Genomic DNA, 15675 nt, shown 5'->3' on the forward strand with positions numbered 1-15675 from the left:
ACAGTCGCGCCGAGTTAGTGGCAGCAGGCGAACTCACAGGCACTAGGACGGCAGACAAAGGCGCGACACGGATTTCAGCTGCGGTAAACACTTTAGGTGACTGTGGTGGTTGAGATCTCTGCACAGAGTCGTCGACATGAGTTCAGCATGAGTGCAGTCAACTAGGGCCTGATGGGTAGAAAAGAAATGCTATCGTAGTATGATGTCGTAAGATGAGTGGGGAAGAACGACAAACTAAACAGTGTACCAAACATCTTGAAATAACAACACATGCCGTGCACTGAACCGTCGGCGTGATGTAATGGGGGGTGGCTGTACGCAGGGCAAAATTTGTTAGTAGCGTTGTGGCTTTTCTGAAATTGTGGCACAGTTTATTTTTCTCTAATTACAGAAATGACGGCGCCTGTGTCGACAAGTGCACATACGGCGACACTTTCTACGAGCACATCGATTTCATTTGGCGGGTAAAAAGAAGTCTTGGAGAGCTGACAACAATGCAGTTCTTGCCTCTGGAACTGCTGCTGTCACTTTTCTTCTCGTTTGGGGATAGGGCGGTGAAGTATTGGGGAGACGGACCAGCGACGGGGCTGTAATGACTGGCGGGAGTCGGAAGGCCGTCCTAGAGAAAAGGAGTTGGTGATTAAAGATGGTTATTTGGGATGCTGGGCAGCTTGGGAATTTGCCGAAGTCCGGAGGCTGGATGTTGCGACGGTGGCAGTAGCATGGTATATGGCCCACAAAACCGCACGCAAAGCAGATGAGCTGATTGTAGAAGGTACACCATGGGGTAATGACAGAAAGTGCAGCAGGCAAAGTAGGATGGGAAGCCGTGCACGTAGGCAGTGTGATAGTGCAGGAAGACCCAATGCCCTGATATGAGCCAGGAACAGGTGAGGCCGTTGGTCCAGCAGCGACGGCAGCGTACGGCAGCGGTATAGTGACAGGTAGTGATGAACGGCAGTGCCTGCGTGACCCGTGTCTCAATGATTTGGCGTAGACATGGGTTTAACACGGTCGTGGTTTTAACACCGATCATTGTCCTTGTTTTCTGTAATAGCAGAGCATTCATCATTCACATTTATTATAATATATATGTAAGCAATAAAATAGTTACTAAGGCTGGTCCACCAATCGAAACGTCAGAAAATATACCATGCAAAGCCAACATGTGCGTTGTACTCTCTTTTGTTGCTTATCTTACCGGGGCCAGCGTTATTTCCTTGCTGCAACTATATATATATATTTTTTTTCAACCATTTTAATGAAAATGTCAACTGTGTGATGAACTACTAGCTAGCATAGCAGCCCTAGAGCACGTTCAGTCAGGCAGTTTCTGAAGCAGGGTGTGTGTATGTGTGTGTTTGTGAGTGTGCGTGTGTGCCCTGCAAAAGCTAGGGACCTCGTGCCACAAGAGGAATCCAATGTGCCTTGTTTTCCTTTTATCCATTGTAGTGCACACATGGGGGATTGGCCAGAAACTATGTGGTTTTGCTATAAGCTTTATTTTTAATAATATATATGGAGTTCAACATCCCAAAACCACCAAATAATTTTGAGAGGCCATAGTGGAGGGCTCCGAAAATTTTGACCACCTGGTGTTCTTCAATGTGCACCTAAAACTTTGATGACAGATAATTACTAGTTGTACACTGTATCTTGTCATCTAGTTATACACTGTATCTTGTCATCTTCACCCTAGTTTTGCACTGTTTCACTCTATAGGTTCAAAGAAAACTATTATATTAAGGCAGATAGCATAGTCAAGAATTTCTTTAATTTTGTATGAGTTGGGCACAAATGTTTAATTTAGTGGTTTTTAGCGGAATTTGAGGGCTCCTGTTACAGGGTTGTTACTTTTGACTTGCCAACACTCCATGTCAGCACTTTGTTCGAAGAAAAGGTGTTTCAAATTTGTGCTTTGCTTGTCAATTTTTCCAAGACAAAATGCTTGTCTTGGAAGAACGCTAACATCATCTTAATACATAAGAAAGGAGATGACAAGGACTTGAAGAATTACAGGCCGATCAGCTTGTTCTCAGTAGTATACAAGCTATTTACAAAGGTAATTGCTAAGAGAGTAAAGAAAACATTAGAATTCAATCAACCAAAGGAACAAGGACGATTTCGAACAGGCTACTCAACAATTGACCACATTCATACTATCAATGAGGTAATAGAGAAATGCTCAGAATATAATCAAGCACTATACATAGCCTTCATAGATTACGAGAAGGCGTTTGATTCAGTAGAAATATCAGCCGTCATGCAGACACTGCAGAATCAGGGCGTTGGTGAAGTACGTATAAATATACAGGGGATCAACTGCTACCATATTGCTCCGTAATGAAAGCAACAGAACACCAATCAAGAATGGTGTAAGGCAGGGGGATACAATATCCCCAATGCTATTTACCACGTGCCTACAGGAGGTTTTCAGAAGCCTAGAATGGGAACAGTTAGGGATAAGAGTTAATGGAGAGTACCTTAATAACCTGTGCTTCGTCGATGACATTGCATTGCTGAGTAACTCAGGGGACGATTTGCAACTCATGATGACGGAGTTAGACAAGGAGAGCAGAAAGGTGGGTCTTAAAATTAATCTGCAGAAAACGAAAGTAATGTACAACAACGTCTGAAAAGAGCAGCGCTTCGAGATAGGTAATAGTGCACTTCAAGTTGTAAAAGACTATGTCTACTTAGGGCAGGTAATAACCGTGGAGCCGAACCACGAGATTGAAGTAACTAGAAGAATAAGAATGGGGTGAAGCACAATTGGCAGCACTCTCAAATTATGACTGGTAGATTGCCACTATTCCTTAAGAGAAAGGTATATAACAGCTGTATCTTGCCGGTACTTAGCTACGGAGCAGAAACCTGGAGACTCACAAAGACGGTTCAGCTTAATTTGAGGACGACGCAGCGAGCAATGGAAAGAAAAATGGTAGGTGTAACCTTAAGAGACAAGAGAGCCGAGTGGATTAGGGAACAAACGGGGGTTAAGGCTATCATAGTTGAAATAAAGAAGAGGAAATGGACATGGGCCGGGCATGTAGCGCGTAGACAGGATAACCGCTGGTCATTAAGGGTAACTAAATGTATTCCCAGAGAAGGGAAGCGGGTTAGGGGGAGACAGAAAGGTTAGGTGGGCAGATGAGATTAGGAAGTTTGTGGGTATAAATTGGCAGCAGCAAGCACAGGACCGGGTTAACTGGTGGAACATAGGAGATGCCTTTGTCCTGTAGTGGACGTAGTCTGGCTGATGATGATGATAATGTCAATTTTACACGCCGTTCACTGCTGCAAAATTAGGGTGTGATGTGCGTATCTGAATCGTTTGTCCAGTGTGGTTCACCAAGGTACTCCAATTTTTCAAGTGCACAACTTTCTATTCGTGACATTGCAAAAAAACTGTGTGCTTACGTTCAGGTGCGGGATGCATTCGAGAAGTACAACAAGGTGTTCGTGTACTCCGTGTCCAACATGCGGAACAGCAAGCTCAAGGACGTGCGACAAGAATGGAAGGACAGCAGGTGAGCTCAAAAGTTCTCGCTTCCTTAACAGCTGAGAAAAAAAGGGGATATAAATACAGATGTAGTATTTCTAGAAGATTAAACATGACACGAAAGTTTATACAGCCCATGGTTCATGTGGTATTGTGTGTCAGATATTCAGGCCTTGTAAACACTGTAGCATCTGTGGATAAAGCTATACGTTGAGATCATCGGTTTTCATTTATTGCATGAGTGATACTTGATACATTTGTTTCTGACACAAAAAAGTACAATGGGCAGGGTTGATGTTTTTGTATTGTAAACATTGATGCCTAGCTTCAGTCAAGTCGGAACAAGATAATGTGATTGTATAAGATATTACTGTAAAAATGTGTAATCTGAAGTTGATGTTTTTTCTTGCTTTCTCATTCATTGTTGATGACCTTTCATATTTCCAAACCACGGCACTTGTTGATAATCATTAGCAAGCCTCTGCTATCGTGCTTCGTATATGTCACATTTTTTAGCGGCCTGGATTTTGCTAGCTGTTTTGACACAAGGCCTTTCATTATCTCCTGATGTGTCGTGCTGTGGCTGCTCATATCAGCCTGTGCTTGTCTCGATTTTTATGAAGCATGTCATTCATCAGAACTGTCGTGGAAAATATGTGAAGCACTTAATTTGCCTTGATGATCTATTCACTTGTGCTTATGTGACTGTGTTATAATTGTGAATGCATAGTATGTAGTTCATCATCTTTACCTGTGCATGCAAATTATTGTAATGATCACCGTTTCTTTCGCTGGATGTTCATGTCTTTGGTTTGCATGCCTTTGTTGTAAATGCAACAACTATTTCATCTTACTAGATGTCTTTTCATAAGGGTTCGTTCAATATACAGTGTAGCTCGTTTATAATGAGCCCACTTACTGCGAAATAGTTGATAAAGCGAATTTCCCATTCGAACTTTTGCATTTTCAATGCTTTTCAGGTCCAGGTTTAAAGAAGTATATCAACTCACCTCAGTGGATATAGCGAAGCAGTTTTTTTTTTTTTTTTAAATAAATAAAAAGCATGCCATCAAACTTCCTTTCGAGCTGTCACGCAAATTGAAATGGTCGAAAAAAGCTTATTCCTGGCTTCCGGCAGCCTCCCCCAGCATCATTTGCCTTTTCACTCGGCTTTCTGCGAAGGCTTGCTTCGCCGCATCGCACGGTAACCCGGTCGCCGTTTTCAAAAAACAGGCAAATGCTTTTTTTTTTTTTTTTTTTTTTCCCCCAGTGTCAGGCCAATCGATAGCCAAGTAAAAGGTTGCTCGTATCTTGTCTCGTCACACTGCGTACTACATCCCCTGGCTCGCTTCACAAAAACGCAGCCCCACGCTGTGGGCCTTTAGGCCACCCATGGGGCCATGCTGTTGTTCCGCATCGTGGTGAAAAAGCGAAGCAGGTGCGCTCCTAAATTGCTTTTTTTCCCCGTCGTGGTGACACCAGTGATGCCTTCCTAAGCCTGTCATGCTTGTTTGCGTGGTTGGCGTGGTTCACTTACTCAAACAAAGTAGTACAGTTTGAACAGCAAAAGCACTTGTACGCTTGTTCGGCTCTCTTCACTGGTGAAAAGCGGGCCATCGCAGTGCATTTGGACTTTCCTGCGGTAACAGCTTGGCCTGCCCTGTGCACCGACCAACTCTTCGACGATGTCAAATCTAATGATACCTGAAACATAGACCTCATCCATAGCCAAGTGAAAGCTGCTCTCCCTCAATGTGAAATGCGCCACTTTGGATGAAGTTCGCCAGAAAATCAAGAAGAGCGACATTGCACAGAAGTATGGTATAGCCCAGCTCCCTTTGGCGACCACCATAAAGAATGCCAGCAAGCTGTTTTAGACGATGACGTTGGCAACGATGAGCGGAAGAGGATCCGCGCTGCCACTTACGGTGATGTTGAAGCGGCGCTCTTCAGATGGTTTGTAGATGTTCGCGCAAAGAACGTCACTCTCGGTGGGCCTATTCTGAGTGCTCAGGCCAAAAGTCTGGTGTTTGTTCTCGGTTTCAGTTACTGCCAACAAAAACTGTCGTGGCGAAGACTTATAAATCCAGGTCGCATCGATTCAAAGACTGCCATGGCATCAGGCACAAAAACAGTCAAGAATGCGCCACAGGTGCCGCATTTTTTACGCATAAGTCAAGAGGGATATTTACAATGCTGATGAAACGGGGCTGTTTTTTCAGTTACTGCCAGCAAAAACTCTCGTGGCAAGGACTTATAAATGCGTATGAGGAAACAATAACAAAAATCGCATCACAGTGTTGCTGTGCGCAAACATGGATGGCGCAGCCATCGGTCATCGGCAAACATAAGAAGCCTCGGGACTTTGCCAAGGTGCTGTCTATGCCAGTAGTGTACACACACAACACCAAGGTATGGATGATGGGGGACATCTTCCGTAAGTGGCTCACTGACTTTGACAAGGTAATTAGCTTGAAGAAGCGCAAAGTGCTGCTTCTGTTTGACAACTGCAGCGCACACCATGTCACTGCACATCTCTGCGCTGTCAAGGTACTTTTCCTGCCTCCCAACACAACCACCAAGATGCAGCCGATGGACCAAAGAGTGATGGCAAACTTGAAAGTCCATTATCGCTGCCGTGTCATCAAGCATCTTCTCATAGACATCTGAACAGCTCACCTTATTTGAAGGTGCCGTTGATGAAGGTAATATTGTCACGATGAGTCACAAGTACTGGGGGATTTATTGAACGACCGGGTAGCTAGCTCTAGGACGATGCGTCAGTCGTGGCTGGCTCTCGAGCAGAGAAGAAGACACGCGATCTTCTTTTTTCCTCCAGATTGAGAGCCGCTCTTGCTGTCGACCCACTACGTGCTGGTGGCATTATCCCCCCTTCCGAAAAGAAAAAAAAAACAAGTCCCAAAAAGAGGAAAGAAAAGTACATAGCATCACCGCGATGCTACAACATAGGCACGTGAAAAAGAAATTGGAAATTCGGATAAAGTGAAAGTAAAGATTGAAGAGCATGCCAAAATAAGAAACGTCAATGAACAAGAAAGCAAGTTCACACAAATAAACAAAAAACACAAAGGATGCTGTACGGTAAAGGAAAAGTTACGAGCAACGCGCAATAAATGGTTTCATGCGCAACACATGAACGACGTCCGGCCTCAGCCGTGTCCTACTCCGTGCATGGGGTGTTGAGTCCGGAACCACTTCGTAGTTCACGTCACTGACGCGGCGTAACACTTTATATGGGCCAAAGTACCGGCTCAGCAACTTTTCACTAAGGCCACGGCGGCGGACGGGCGTCCACACCCAAACTTGATCTCCGGGGCTGTAAAACACTTCTCTGTGGCGGGTATTATAGCGTCGTGCGTCTGCCTGCTGTTGCTGGCCGATGTGCAGTCGCGCGAGCTGCCGGGCTTCCTCTGCACGCTCTGCGAATTCTTCGGCGTCAGTTGCCAACTCGTCTTCGTCTTGACACGGTAGCATGGAGTCTAGCATGGTCTGTACTTCGCGGCCGTAGAGAAGCCGAAATGGCGTGAATCGCGTGGTCTCTTGCACGGCGGTATTATACGCGAAGGTCACGTAAGGTAAGATCCGGTCCCATGTTTTGTGCTGTACGTCGATGTACATTGAGATCATGTCTGCGAGGGTCTTATTCAGTCGCTCGGTAAGTCCGTTGGTTTGCGGGTGGTACGCAGTTGTCCTTCGGTGTCTGGTGTTGCTCAGTTTGAAAACTTCGTCCGTAAGCTGCGCCGTGAATGCCGTCCCTCTGTCCGTTATTGCACTGGAAGGAGCACCGTGTCGTAACACGATGTGGCGCATGAAAAATTGTGCTACCTCAGAAGCCGTGGCTCGTGGGATCGCTTGGGTTTCAGCGTAGCGTGTCAAATAGTCGGTCGCGACGATCACCCATTTGTTGCTGTCCGCAGACAGGGGAAATGGCCCGAGAATGTCCATGCCGACTTGGTCGAATGGCGTGCAAGGTGCTTCAATGGGCTGAAGCAAACCAGCTGGCTTAACAGATGGTTGCTTTCGGCGCTGACATTCCCGACAGCTCTTGACGTACTTCTTGACGCTTGCCGAAAGTCCTGGCCAATAGTACCTCTCGCTCACTCTGGCAAGTGTCCGTGAGTAGCCCAGATGACCGGATGTGGGTTCGTCATGGCAAGCGAAGAGGACGTCGTTTCGCATGTCTCGAGGAACCACCAGGAGGTAGGTACGGTTGTTCAAACGAGCGTTCTTCTTGTACAGCACACCCTCTCGAAGGCAGAACGACGGCAACGAGCGGGATAAATGACGTGGTATGATTGTGTCCTGGCCCTCTAAATGATCGATGATCGGACGAATCTCTGCGTCATCCCGCTGCCGCTTACTCAAGTCTGATGAGCTAATGGCGCCCAGAAAGCCTTCGTCTTCCTCTGCATCCTGACTGACGACAAGAAGGGGTGCGCGTGACAGTGTGTCAGCGTCTTCATGCTTACGGCCGGACTTATGGACGATGGTGACGTCAAATTCCTGCAGCCGCAAGCTCCACCGTGCTAGCCGTCCTGAAGGGTCGCGCAGGCTTGCCAACCAGCAGAGGGCGTGGTGGTCCGTCACTATCTTGAAGGGACGACCATAAAGGTACGGGCGGAACTTGGTGATTGCCCACACGACTGCGAGGCACTCTTTCTCCGTAGTGGAATAATTCGCCTCGGCACGGGATAGAGAGCGGCTGGCGTAGGCTATCACTCTTTCGATGTCCTCTTGACGCTGAACGAGCACTGCACCGAGCCCAATGTTACTAGCGTCGGTATGGACCTCCGTGTCAGCATCATCGTCGAAATGAGCGAGAACGGGCGCTGATTGCATGCGCTGTCGCAGCTCATCAAAAGCTGCTTGTTGCTCGTTTTCCCAGACAAACGGCGTGTCGTCCCTTGTGAGACGAGTCAGAGGTTCTGGTATTTGTGAAAAGCCATGAATGAATCGGCGATAGTAGGCGCACAAACCAAGGAAGCGCCGGACGGCTTTCTTATCGACAGGAGCTGGTAATTCGGCAACAGCGGCAAGCTTGTCCGGATCGGTACGGATTCCTTCGGCGCTAACTACATGTCCAAGAAATTTTAGTTCTTTATAGCCGAAGTGGCACTTCTGTGGTTTTAGTGTGAGGTCCGCCGATCGGATAGCCTCCAGCACGCTGCGCAGGCGGTGAAGGTGCTGCTCGAACGTGGTAGAGAAGACCACCACATCATCAAGATAGACAAGACAAGTCTGCCACTTCAGCCCTGTGAGGACAGTGTCCATCATTCGCTGGAAAGTTGCCGGCGCTGAACACAAGCCGAAAGGGAGTACTCGAAATTGGTATAGGCCGTCTGGAGTCACGAAGGCTGTCTTTTCGCGGTCTCGCTGATCTACCTCGATTTGCCAGTACCCGCTTTTGAGATCGAGAGAAGTGAAATAATGGGCACGACGAAGTCTATCTAGCGAATCGTCGATACGTGGTAGCGGGTACACATCTTTTTTGGTCACATTGTTAAGCTTTCGGTAATCGACGCAGAAGCGTAGCGACCCGTCCTTCTTTTTGACAAGCACGACTGGAGATGACCACGGGCTGTTGGATGGTTCGATAACGCCATCGTCAAGCATCTCACGAACTTGCGTACGTATCGCTTCACGTTCTTTAGCCGACACGCGGTAGGGGTGCTGGTGTATTGGGCGTGCGTCCTCGTACGTGATGATCCTGTGTTGAGTGATGGACGTCTGGCGGATCTTTGAGCAACTTGCGAAGCAAGACCTGTACTCGAACAAGAGCGCTCGCAGCGCAGTCTGGTTATCGGTGGACAGATCAGGATTGATGTCAATGTTGCTCATTGATGTGTCTGCGTTATCCACTATTTCTGACGTGAGACAGTTGGTTACGTTCGCTACTTCGTGCGCAAACGCTATCGAAGTGCCACGGAAAAGGTGTCGATGCTCGTTGCTAAAGTTGGTAACGAGCAATTCAGATCGGCCGTCACGAACGTGTATTACACTTCTCGCTACACATATGCCTTGCTGCAGGAGGTGTTCTAAATTTGTCTCGGCTACCACATCGCCATCGCTCAAACCACAGCATGTTACGTCGACTAGAACACTGGCTCGGGGAGGAAGCGTCACGCTCTGTTCAGAAATACGGAGTACGTCGACACGCATTCCGTCATCCTACATGTTGATTGCTCGCTGGGCTGAGAACGTGACGCGGCGCTCTTGGAGATCAATGATAGCTCCATTTTCCTGTAGAAAATCAACTCCCAGAATGACGTCACGGGAGCATTCACGTAGAACAAGGCAGCTTGCTACGAATGTGTACCCTTGAATCTGTACTCTAGTTGTGCAGGCGCCCAGTGGAGTAACGACATGGCCACCAGCTGTCCGAATCTGCGAGTTATGCCACGGCGTGATTACTTTCTTCAGCTGCGTTGTCAGTTTCCCGCTCAGTATGGAATAGTCTGCGCCGGTGTCCACTAACGCATTAACTACACAACCATCAATTGTTACTGCTATGTCGAGTGAAAGCCGGCTATCCTTTGCAGCAGCAGGTGATGTCGGACCAGTTTCTGTACGGTTCTGCGTCAATAGGAGGTCTTCAGCGCTTCGACGTTCAGCGACCCCGCCCCCAGAGGTCGCTTCGGCTAGTTTTCCCGGCGGGGGCTGGGAGATCGTGCGGTAGAATACCGCTGGGGCGTTGATGAAAATCGCCTCGGTGATGGCGAGCGCGACTGGCGCCCGGCAGACGGTGGTGCATGCTGCTGGGAGAGGTAGTTTTGGATGTCGCGTGGTCTCTGACCGTAACGGGGTGGCGGCGCGTACGCAGAGAAGCCGCGAAGCCCAAGACGGCGATAAGGGCACTGGCGGTACAAGTGATCAGCTTCTCCGCAGTGAAAGCATAGAGGCCGATGATCGGGTGTGCGCCAGACATCAGACTTCCGAGGAGACGAGTGGCGATCGTCGATGTACTGGACCGGTTGCACCGAACGATGGGCGACAGAAGCACCACGTACAAAGGGCAGGGGCCGTGGCGTGTACGTGCCTTCGTAGTATGGTATGTGCTGCGCTGACTCAAGTGAAACTGCAGGGACAGGATGAACGAACAATGGCGGCGATGCAGCAGGGCGCTTCAAGGCTTCCGCGTAGGTTGTCCCACGGTGATATTCAGCAGGAGCTGACGCAGCTGTATCAGGAGGCAAAGTGTCCCGGAGAGCCTGGTGCAGCTCATCCTTGATCACAGTTGCAATAGAGCTAACCGTAGGATGAGGTGTTACACCAGCCTTTTGCAACTCTTCACGTACGATATTACGGATGAGTTCACGTAAGGAGTCATTGCTGGTCCCAGCGGCGGCAAAAATGTCAGCAGTGGACATGCCACTGACTTGCCTGTCGTATTGGTTTGATCGCTGCTGTAGCATTTTTTCCATTGTCACGGCTTCAGACAAGAACTCCGCGACCGTCTTTGGAGGGCTTCGCACGAGGCCGGCGAAAAGCTGGTCCTTGACACCACGCATCAAGTGACGCAACTTCTTGTCCTCCGTCATTCTTGAATCTGCCCGTCGGAAGAGACGCGTCATGTCTTCGACGTACGCGGTCACAGTTTCGTTTGGCGACTGGACGCGGGCAAGAATAGCTCGTTCAGCTCTTTCTTGGCGGTCGGCGCTGGCATATGTCTGCAGAAGTCTACGACAGAATTCGGGCCACGTCGTCAGCTGCTCCTCTCGATTTTGATACCACGTGCGAGCCCCGTCTTCGAGATAGAAGTAGACACGACCCAGTTTCGCCGCGTCGTCCCACTGATTCAAGTTGGCTACGCGCTCGAAGTCCGCCAACCAGTCCTCAACGTCTTCGTTCTCCGTACCATGGAACGTCGTCGGTGCCCGTGGGCTTTCCAACGTATATCGGTTCGACGACGTGCTTCCCGTGCCGGTTGGCAAGGTTTGTACCGAAGTGCTGGTCATGTTTGTTGACGTGGTGGTAGTAGTATCGTTGACTTCCGGAGGCAATCCCCTGATTCGGCGGCTGGTCCGATGCACGGGAGTGTTGACTGGCACTGGACTCGTATTACGGCTTCCTGGGGGGGTCTGCAGCATCCGTGAGACTACCCAGCACCTTCCACCAGTTTGTCACGATGAGTCACAAGTACTGGGGGATTTATTGAACGACCGGGTAGCTAGCTCTAGGACGATGCGTCAGTCGTGGCTGGCTCTCGAGCAGAGAAGAAGACACGCGATCTTCTTTTTTCCTCCAGATTGAGAGCCGCTCTTGCTGTCGACCCACTACGTGCTGGTGGCAATATTTGTCACAAGTGGAGCCTGGAGAGACGTGAAGTCTTGGACAATCCTTTATTGCTTCCAAGAAGTGGGTTTCTCGCGGAGAAGCAGCACTGCTGAAGAAGAAACAGCAGCAGCTGGTGCCGCGACTGGGACGAGCTTAGGACAGCTTTGGGAGGCCGCTAGCAATGCAAGTCTTGCCCCAAGCGGGTTCGATTATATGGACTTCGCTCTCGTTGATGAAGACCTTGTCATAACTGAGGAGCTCACCACCGAGGAACTTGCGACTAGTGTCTCCGAAAAGGAAACAGTTGCCAATAGCAGTTCCTCGGACCTCAAAAGTGGCGACATTGCTGCACCTCAGCCAGTGACCTCTGGACAGCTGTCGATGTACTGCATAAGTATTTGAGTTTTGAACCGGACCATTGCACACAGATGGACAGTGTTGAGGCCAGGGTTCTAAAACGCAAGCTTGCAAAATGCGTTCAGGGGACCCTCGAACACTTTTTCCAGAAGGTATAAATAAAAATTTCTACTTGGTCTGCTTAATGTCAGAACTTGTTCTTTTTAGAGTCCGGTTATGGCAAAAAAGTAGTCACGCGTAATTTCTAATCAATAAAAATGAAGTACATGGTCGTCTGAGGGGACCGTCGACTTAACATACCATGTTTAAGAAAATTTGATTGAGCCAATGTGGCCTGAACAAGGAAAATCTACTTTGAAAGCCAAAACATTACAGGCAGATATTTCGGTGCAGTATTTGAAATTGAAACTGTGACCTTGATTTTCTTCAGTAACAAACGTGATGGTGAAATTTGTGAGCGCCAGCTCCAGACACAGCAGTTTAGAGAAGACGGTCAAGCAATCCTGAGTGTTGCCCCGTGGTTCCCGGCGGAAAGCAATCGAACGCGCTGCTGGGCTTCAGCATCCTTTCTAGCTATTTAGAGTTTTTCCCCCTTCTCAGCCCATCTCATCCGCTCATGTATGGCGCAGTCGATGTCCGAAACCTACTACAGCCACTTTGCCGCCAAGTAAGCCGCCGTGTTTTCAGCCAAACGTTGAACGCCGAACGAGTCCTAAGACCAACCAGCCTTGCGTGTCAACGACGATGTCGTTCATCAACTGGCGTGTTGCCCCGCCGAAGACTTCGCCGCCGTGAGTGTACAGTTTATTGGAACTGAACTGCAATGCCGCAGCCTCTCCACCACCAGCAACTAGGAAGAATTAAGTGACTGACTTTTAGTTGATATTGCCGCATGTTGTTAAGCACCTACTGAAGTTTTGCGCCGCTTCTTGCTCTTATGAATTCTGCCAGACCAACTGACAAGCCAAACGCGCCAAGCTATTAACGCACCATGCAACGCCGGCTGCACGTGTCATCACACCACGTGCTGGAAAAAGAAGGCTGGCGGTTTTTCAAAGGAGCGGGGATATTGAACATTTCATTTGGCTTTGCCCACAGTTTGATGTGCAAAGAGCAGGGACGATCCGCACCTTGCGAAAAGGCTGTCATAGGCACCAGACAGTTGATGACGTCATTTTTCCTGAAGGACCCGCGGCAACTAGGAGGAACGTGGAACGAATTTTGTTCGTCTTCCTGCGTGACACTGGGCTGTTTGATACGTGGTGACAATTTCCAAATTCAGGAGATGCTCAAGCGGAACAATTGCCGGCCATGCAGACCAGGCTAACCCCGCCTGCTGCAACACCACCACCACCACCAAGGAACGGCACGCAGCGAGATGCAAAAGAAGAGATTGACGAGGTTTTCTCTAGCGAGCTCGGGACAACCTTTGTGTATTTAGTTGGCGGGCACAAGTTCGCCGTAAATAAATAGCTGTTTTAGCTTCCGGCGTTGTATTTGCTCATTACAAACTGGTGGACGTGCTGGGTATGATTCCAAGCCCATCTCGGGTGAGGGAACATAGCCCAGAACCTTGAAAGCTGGAGCCAGCGCAGTTGACTCCCGTACACCACCACACGAGTCGGCGCCTACGAGGTGAGCAGCCCGAGTTTGGTGCCCTTTTCGATTTGATATTTTCGAGGATTCCGAGGACTGGCTCAACGGTTTCGAATGCGTCGCCAGATTGAACGGTTGGAACGAAGACAGGAAACTTCGCTACGTCTACGTGGCACTGCAAGATTCTGCGCGTACATGGTTCGAAAACCACGAAGCGTCCTTATTGTCCTTGGACGACTTTCGAAGAGAGTTTCTTCCTGCGTACCCAAACACGGATTGCAAAGGAAAGGCAGAGGCCGCTCTTGAGACGCGAAACCAGCGGAACAAAGAGAGCATCGCCATGTACATTCAAGACTTGTCTCGACTGTTCTGCCGGACCGACGCGAACATAGCTGAGGAAAAGAAGTTGCGGCACCTGATGCGTGGAGTGAAGAAGGAGCTTTTTGCAGGCCTGGTGCGTAATCCACTGCTCTCTTGCCGAGTTCAGATCAGAAGCAAAAAGGATAGAAAAGACTCTGCAGCAGTGTGCGCCAATACAACAGGTACGTAAGCGTCTCATCTGTTAGCACGGCATCGACAACCCTCACAAGTAACATTCAATGTTAGCGTGAAATGGTGAGGGCTATTGTAAGGGGAGAACTTCAGAAAATGCAAATGACTAAAGATCATCCAGCGATGTCCGCACTTGTCGACGTTGTGCGTGAAGAAGTGCGGCAAGCGGTTCTTCAACCACAACGTCAGGTACTACAGCGCGCACAGCCGGAGCCTCCGTGTCAGTTGTACGCGCAAGTAGTACGACAGGACCTCGGACGCATGAATCGGGCGACTACGACTGCTGTGACGCCTCTGACGTTTTCTCTGAGTACGCCGCTACCAATGCCGGAAGCAAGACCACGTAAAAGCGATGTATGGTGCACTGTAGACCGGCGGCCCCTCTGCTACCGCTGCGGAGAAGCAGGTCACCTTTACCGGGCGTGCCAGTATCGTCGAGCGGGACTGCGTGGTTTTTCTGTCAATGCACCGTGCCCGCGGAACGATGAACAGCCCTACGAAATCGAAGAGTACTTGTCTTCACGCTATTCACCTCAAGACTCAGAGTCCTCGTCCGTCATCAAATCTCGGAAGACCACGTTCACCTAGCCCGCGGTGGGAAAACTAGAGCCAGCGACCTCTGGAGGTGAGGCCACTGATATACTGACAACTGAAGACTCTCCATTGTTAGCCTGACAGGACGGAGGCAGTTACACAACAACGGACAAGTGCAGTAGTAGCGACGTTGCCTCCGAGATATTAGTCACGGTCGACGACGTCGAGGCCATTGCGCTAATAGACACTGGTGCAGACTATTCCGTTCTCAGTTATGCTCTCGCAAAGAAGCTTAAGAAGGTGATGACTGAGTGGACCGGACCTCGGATACGTACCGCTGGAGGGCACTTAGTTAGTCCCGTGGGGTTATGCACCGCAAGGATAGGAATAAGGGGATTCGTGTATGTCCGCAGCTTTATCGTGCTTCCTGAATGCTCCAGTGAACTGATTATAGGCATGGACTTCTTGCAAACAAACAATGCAGCCATCGACTTGCAAGAGTCCCAGGTTTCGTTTTCTACAAAGAATGCCGTCGCCATCTGTCATGTGGAGAAACCAATCGTTCTACCTCTCCGCATTGTAGAGGAAGATGTAACCGTGCCCCCACGTTCCAGTGTGACCGTTCTTGTGAGGAGTGAAGTTCTCTGTGACTGTTACGGATTAGCAAACGAAAACATCCGACTGCTACTAGAAAAAGGAGTATGCGTGGCAAGAGGCCTGGTGAGCGTTCGTGATGGATGTGCGTATGTCCTATTAACTAACTTTGGAAATGAGCTGCAGCATATCGCGAAGGGAACATCCGTAGCATCGCTGCATGAGTACGTCCAAGTCTCAGATGT

The 15675-nt window shown here is 49.1% G+C and overlaps 1 protein-coding gene across 1 annotated transcript in view; it reads left to right on the plus strand.

Annotated features, from left to right (window-relative positions):
- RpLP0-like (ribosomal protein LP0-like) overlaps window positions 1–15675 on the plus strand; it is a 109854-nt gene that overhangs the window by 27029 nt on the left and 67150 nt on the right. The window contains exon 4 of the mRNA XM_037422069.2: window positions 3427–3530. Within this exon, the coding sequence (XP_037277966.2) occupies window positions 3427–3530 (104 nt within the window). The remainder of the gene's footprint in view (window positions 1–3426; window positions 3531–15675) is intronic.

This window comes from Rhipicephalus microplus, chromosome 2 (genome assembly GCF_043290135.1).
Source record: "Rhipicephalus microplus isolate Deutch F79 chromosome 2, USDA_Rmic, whole genome shotgun sequence".
In the NCBI taxonomy this organism is placed as follows: domain Eukaryota; kingdom Metazoa; phylum Arthropoda; class Arachnida; order Ixodida; family Ixodidae; genus Rhipicephalus; species Rhipicephalus microplus.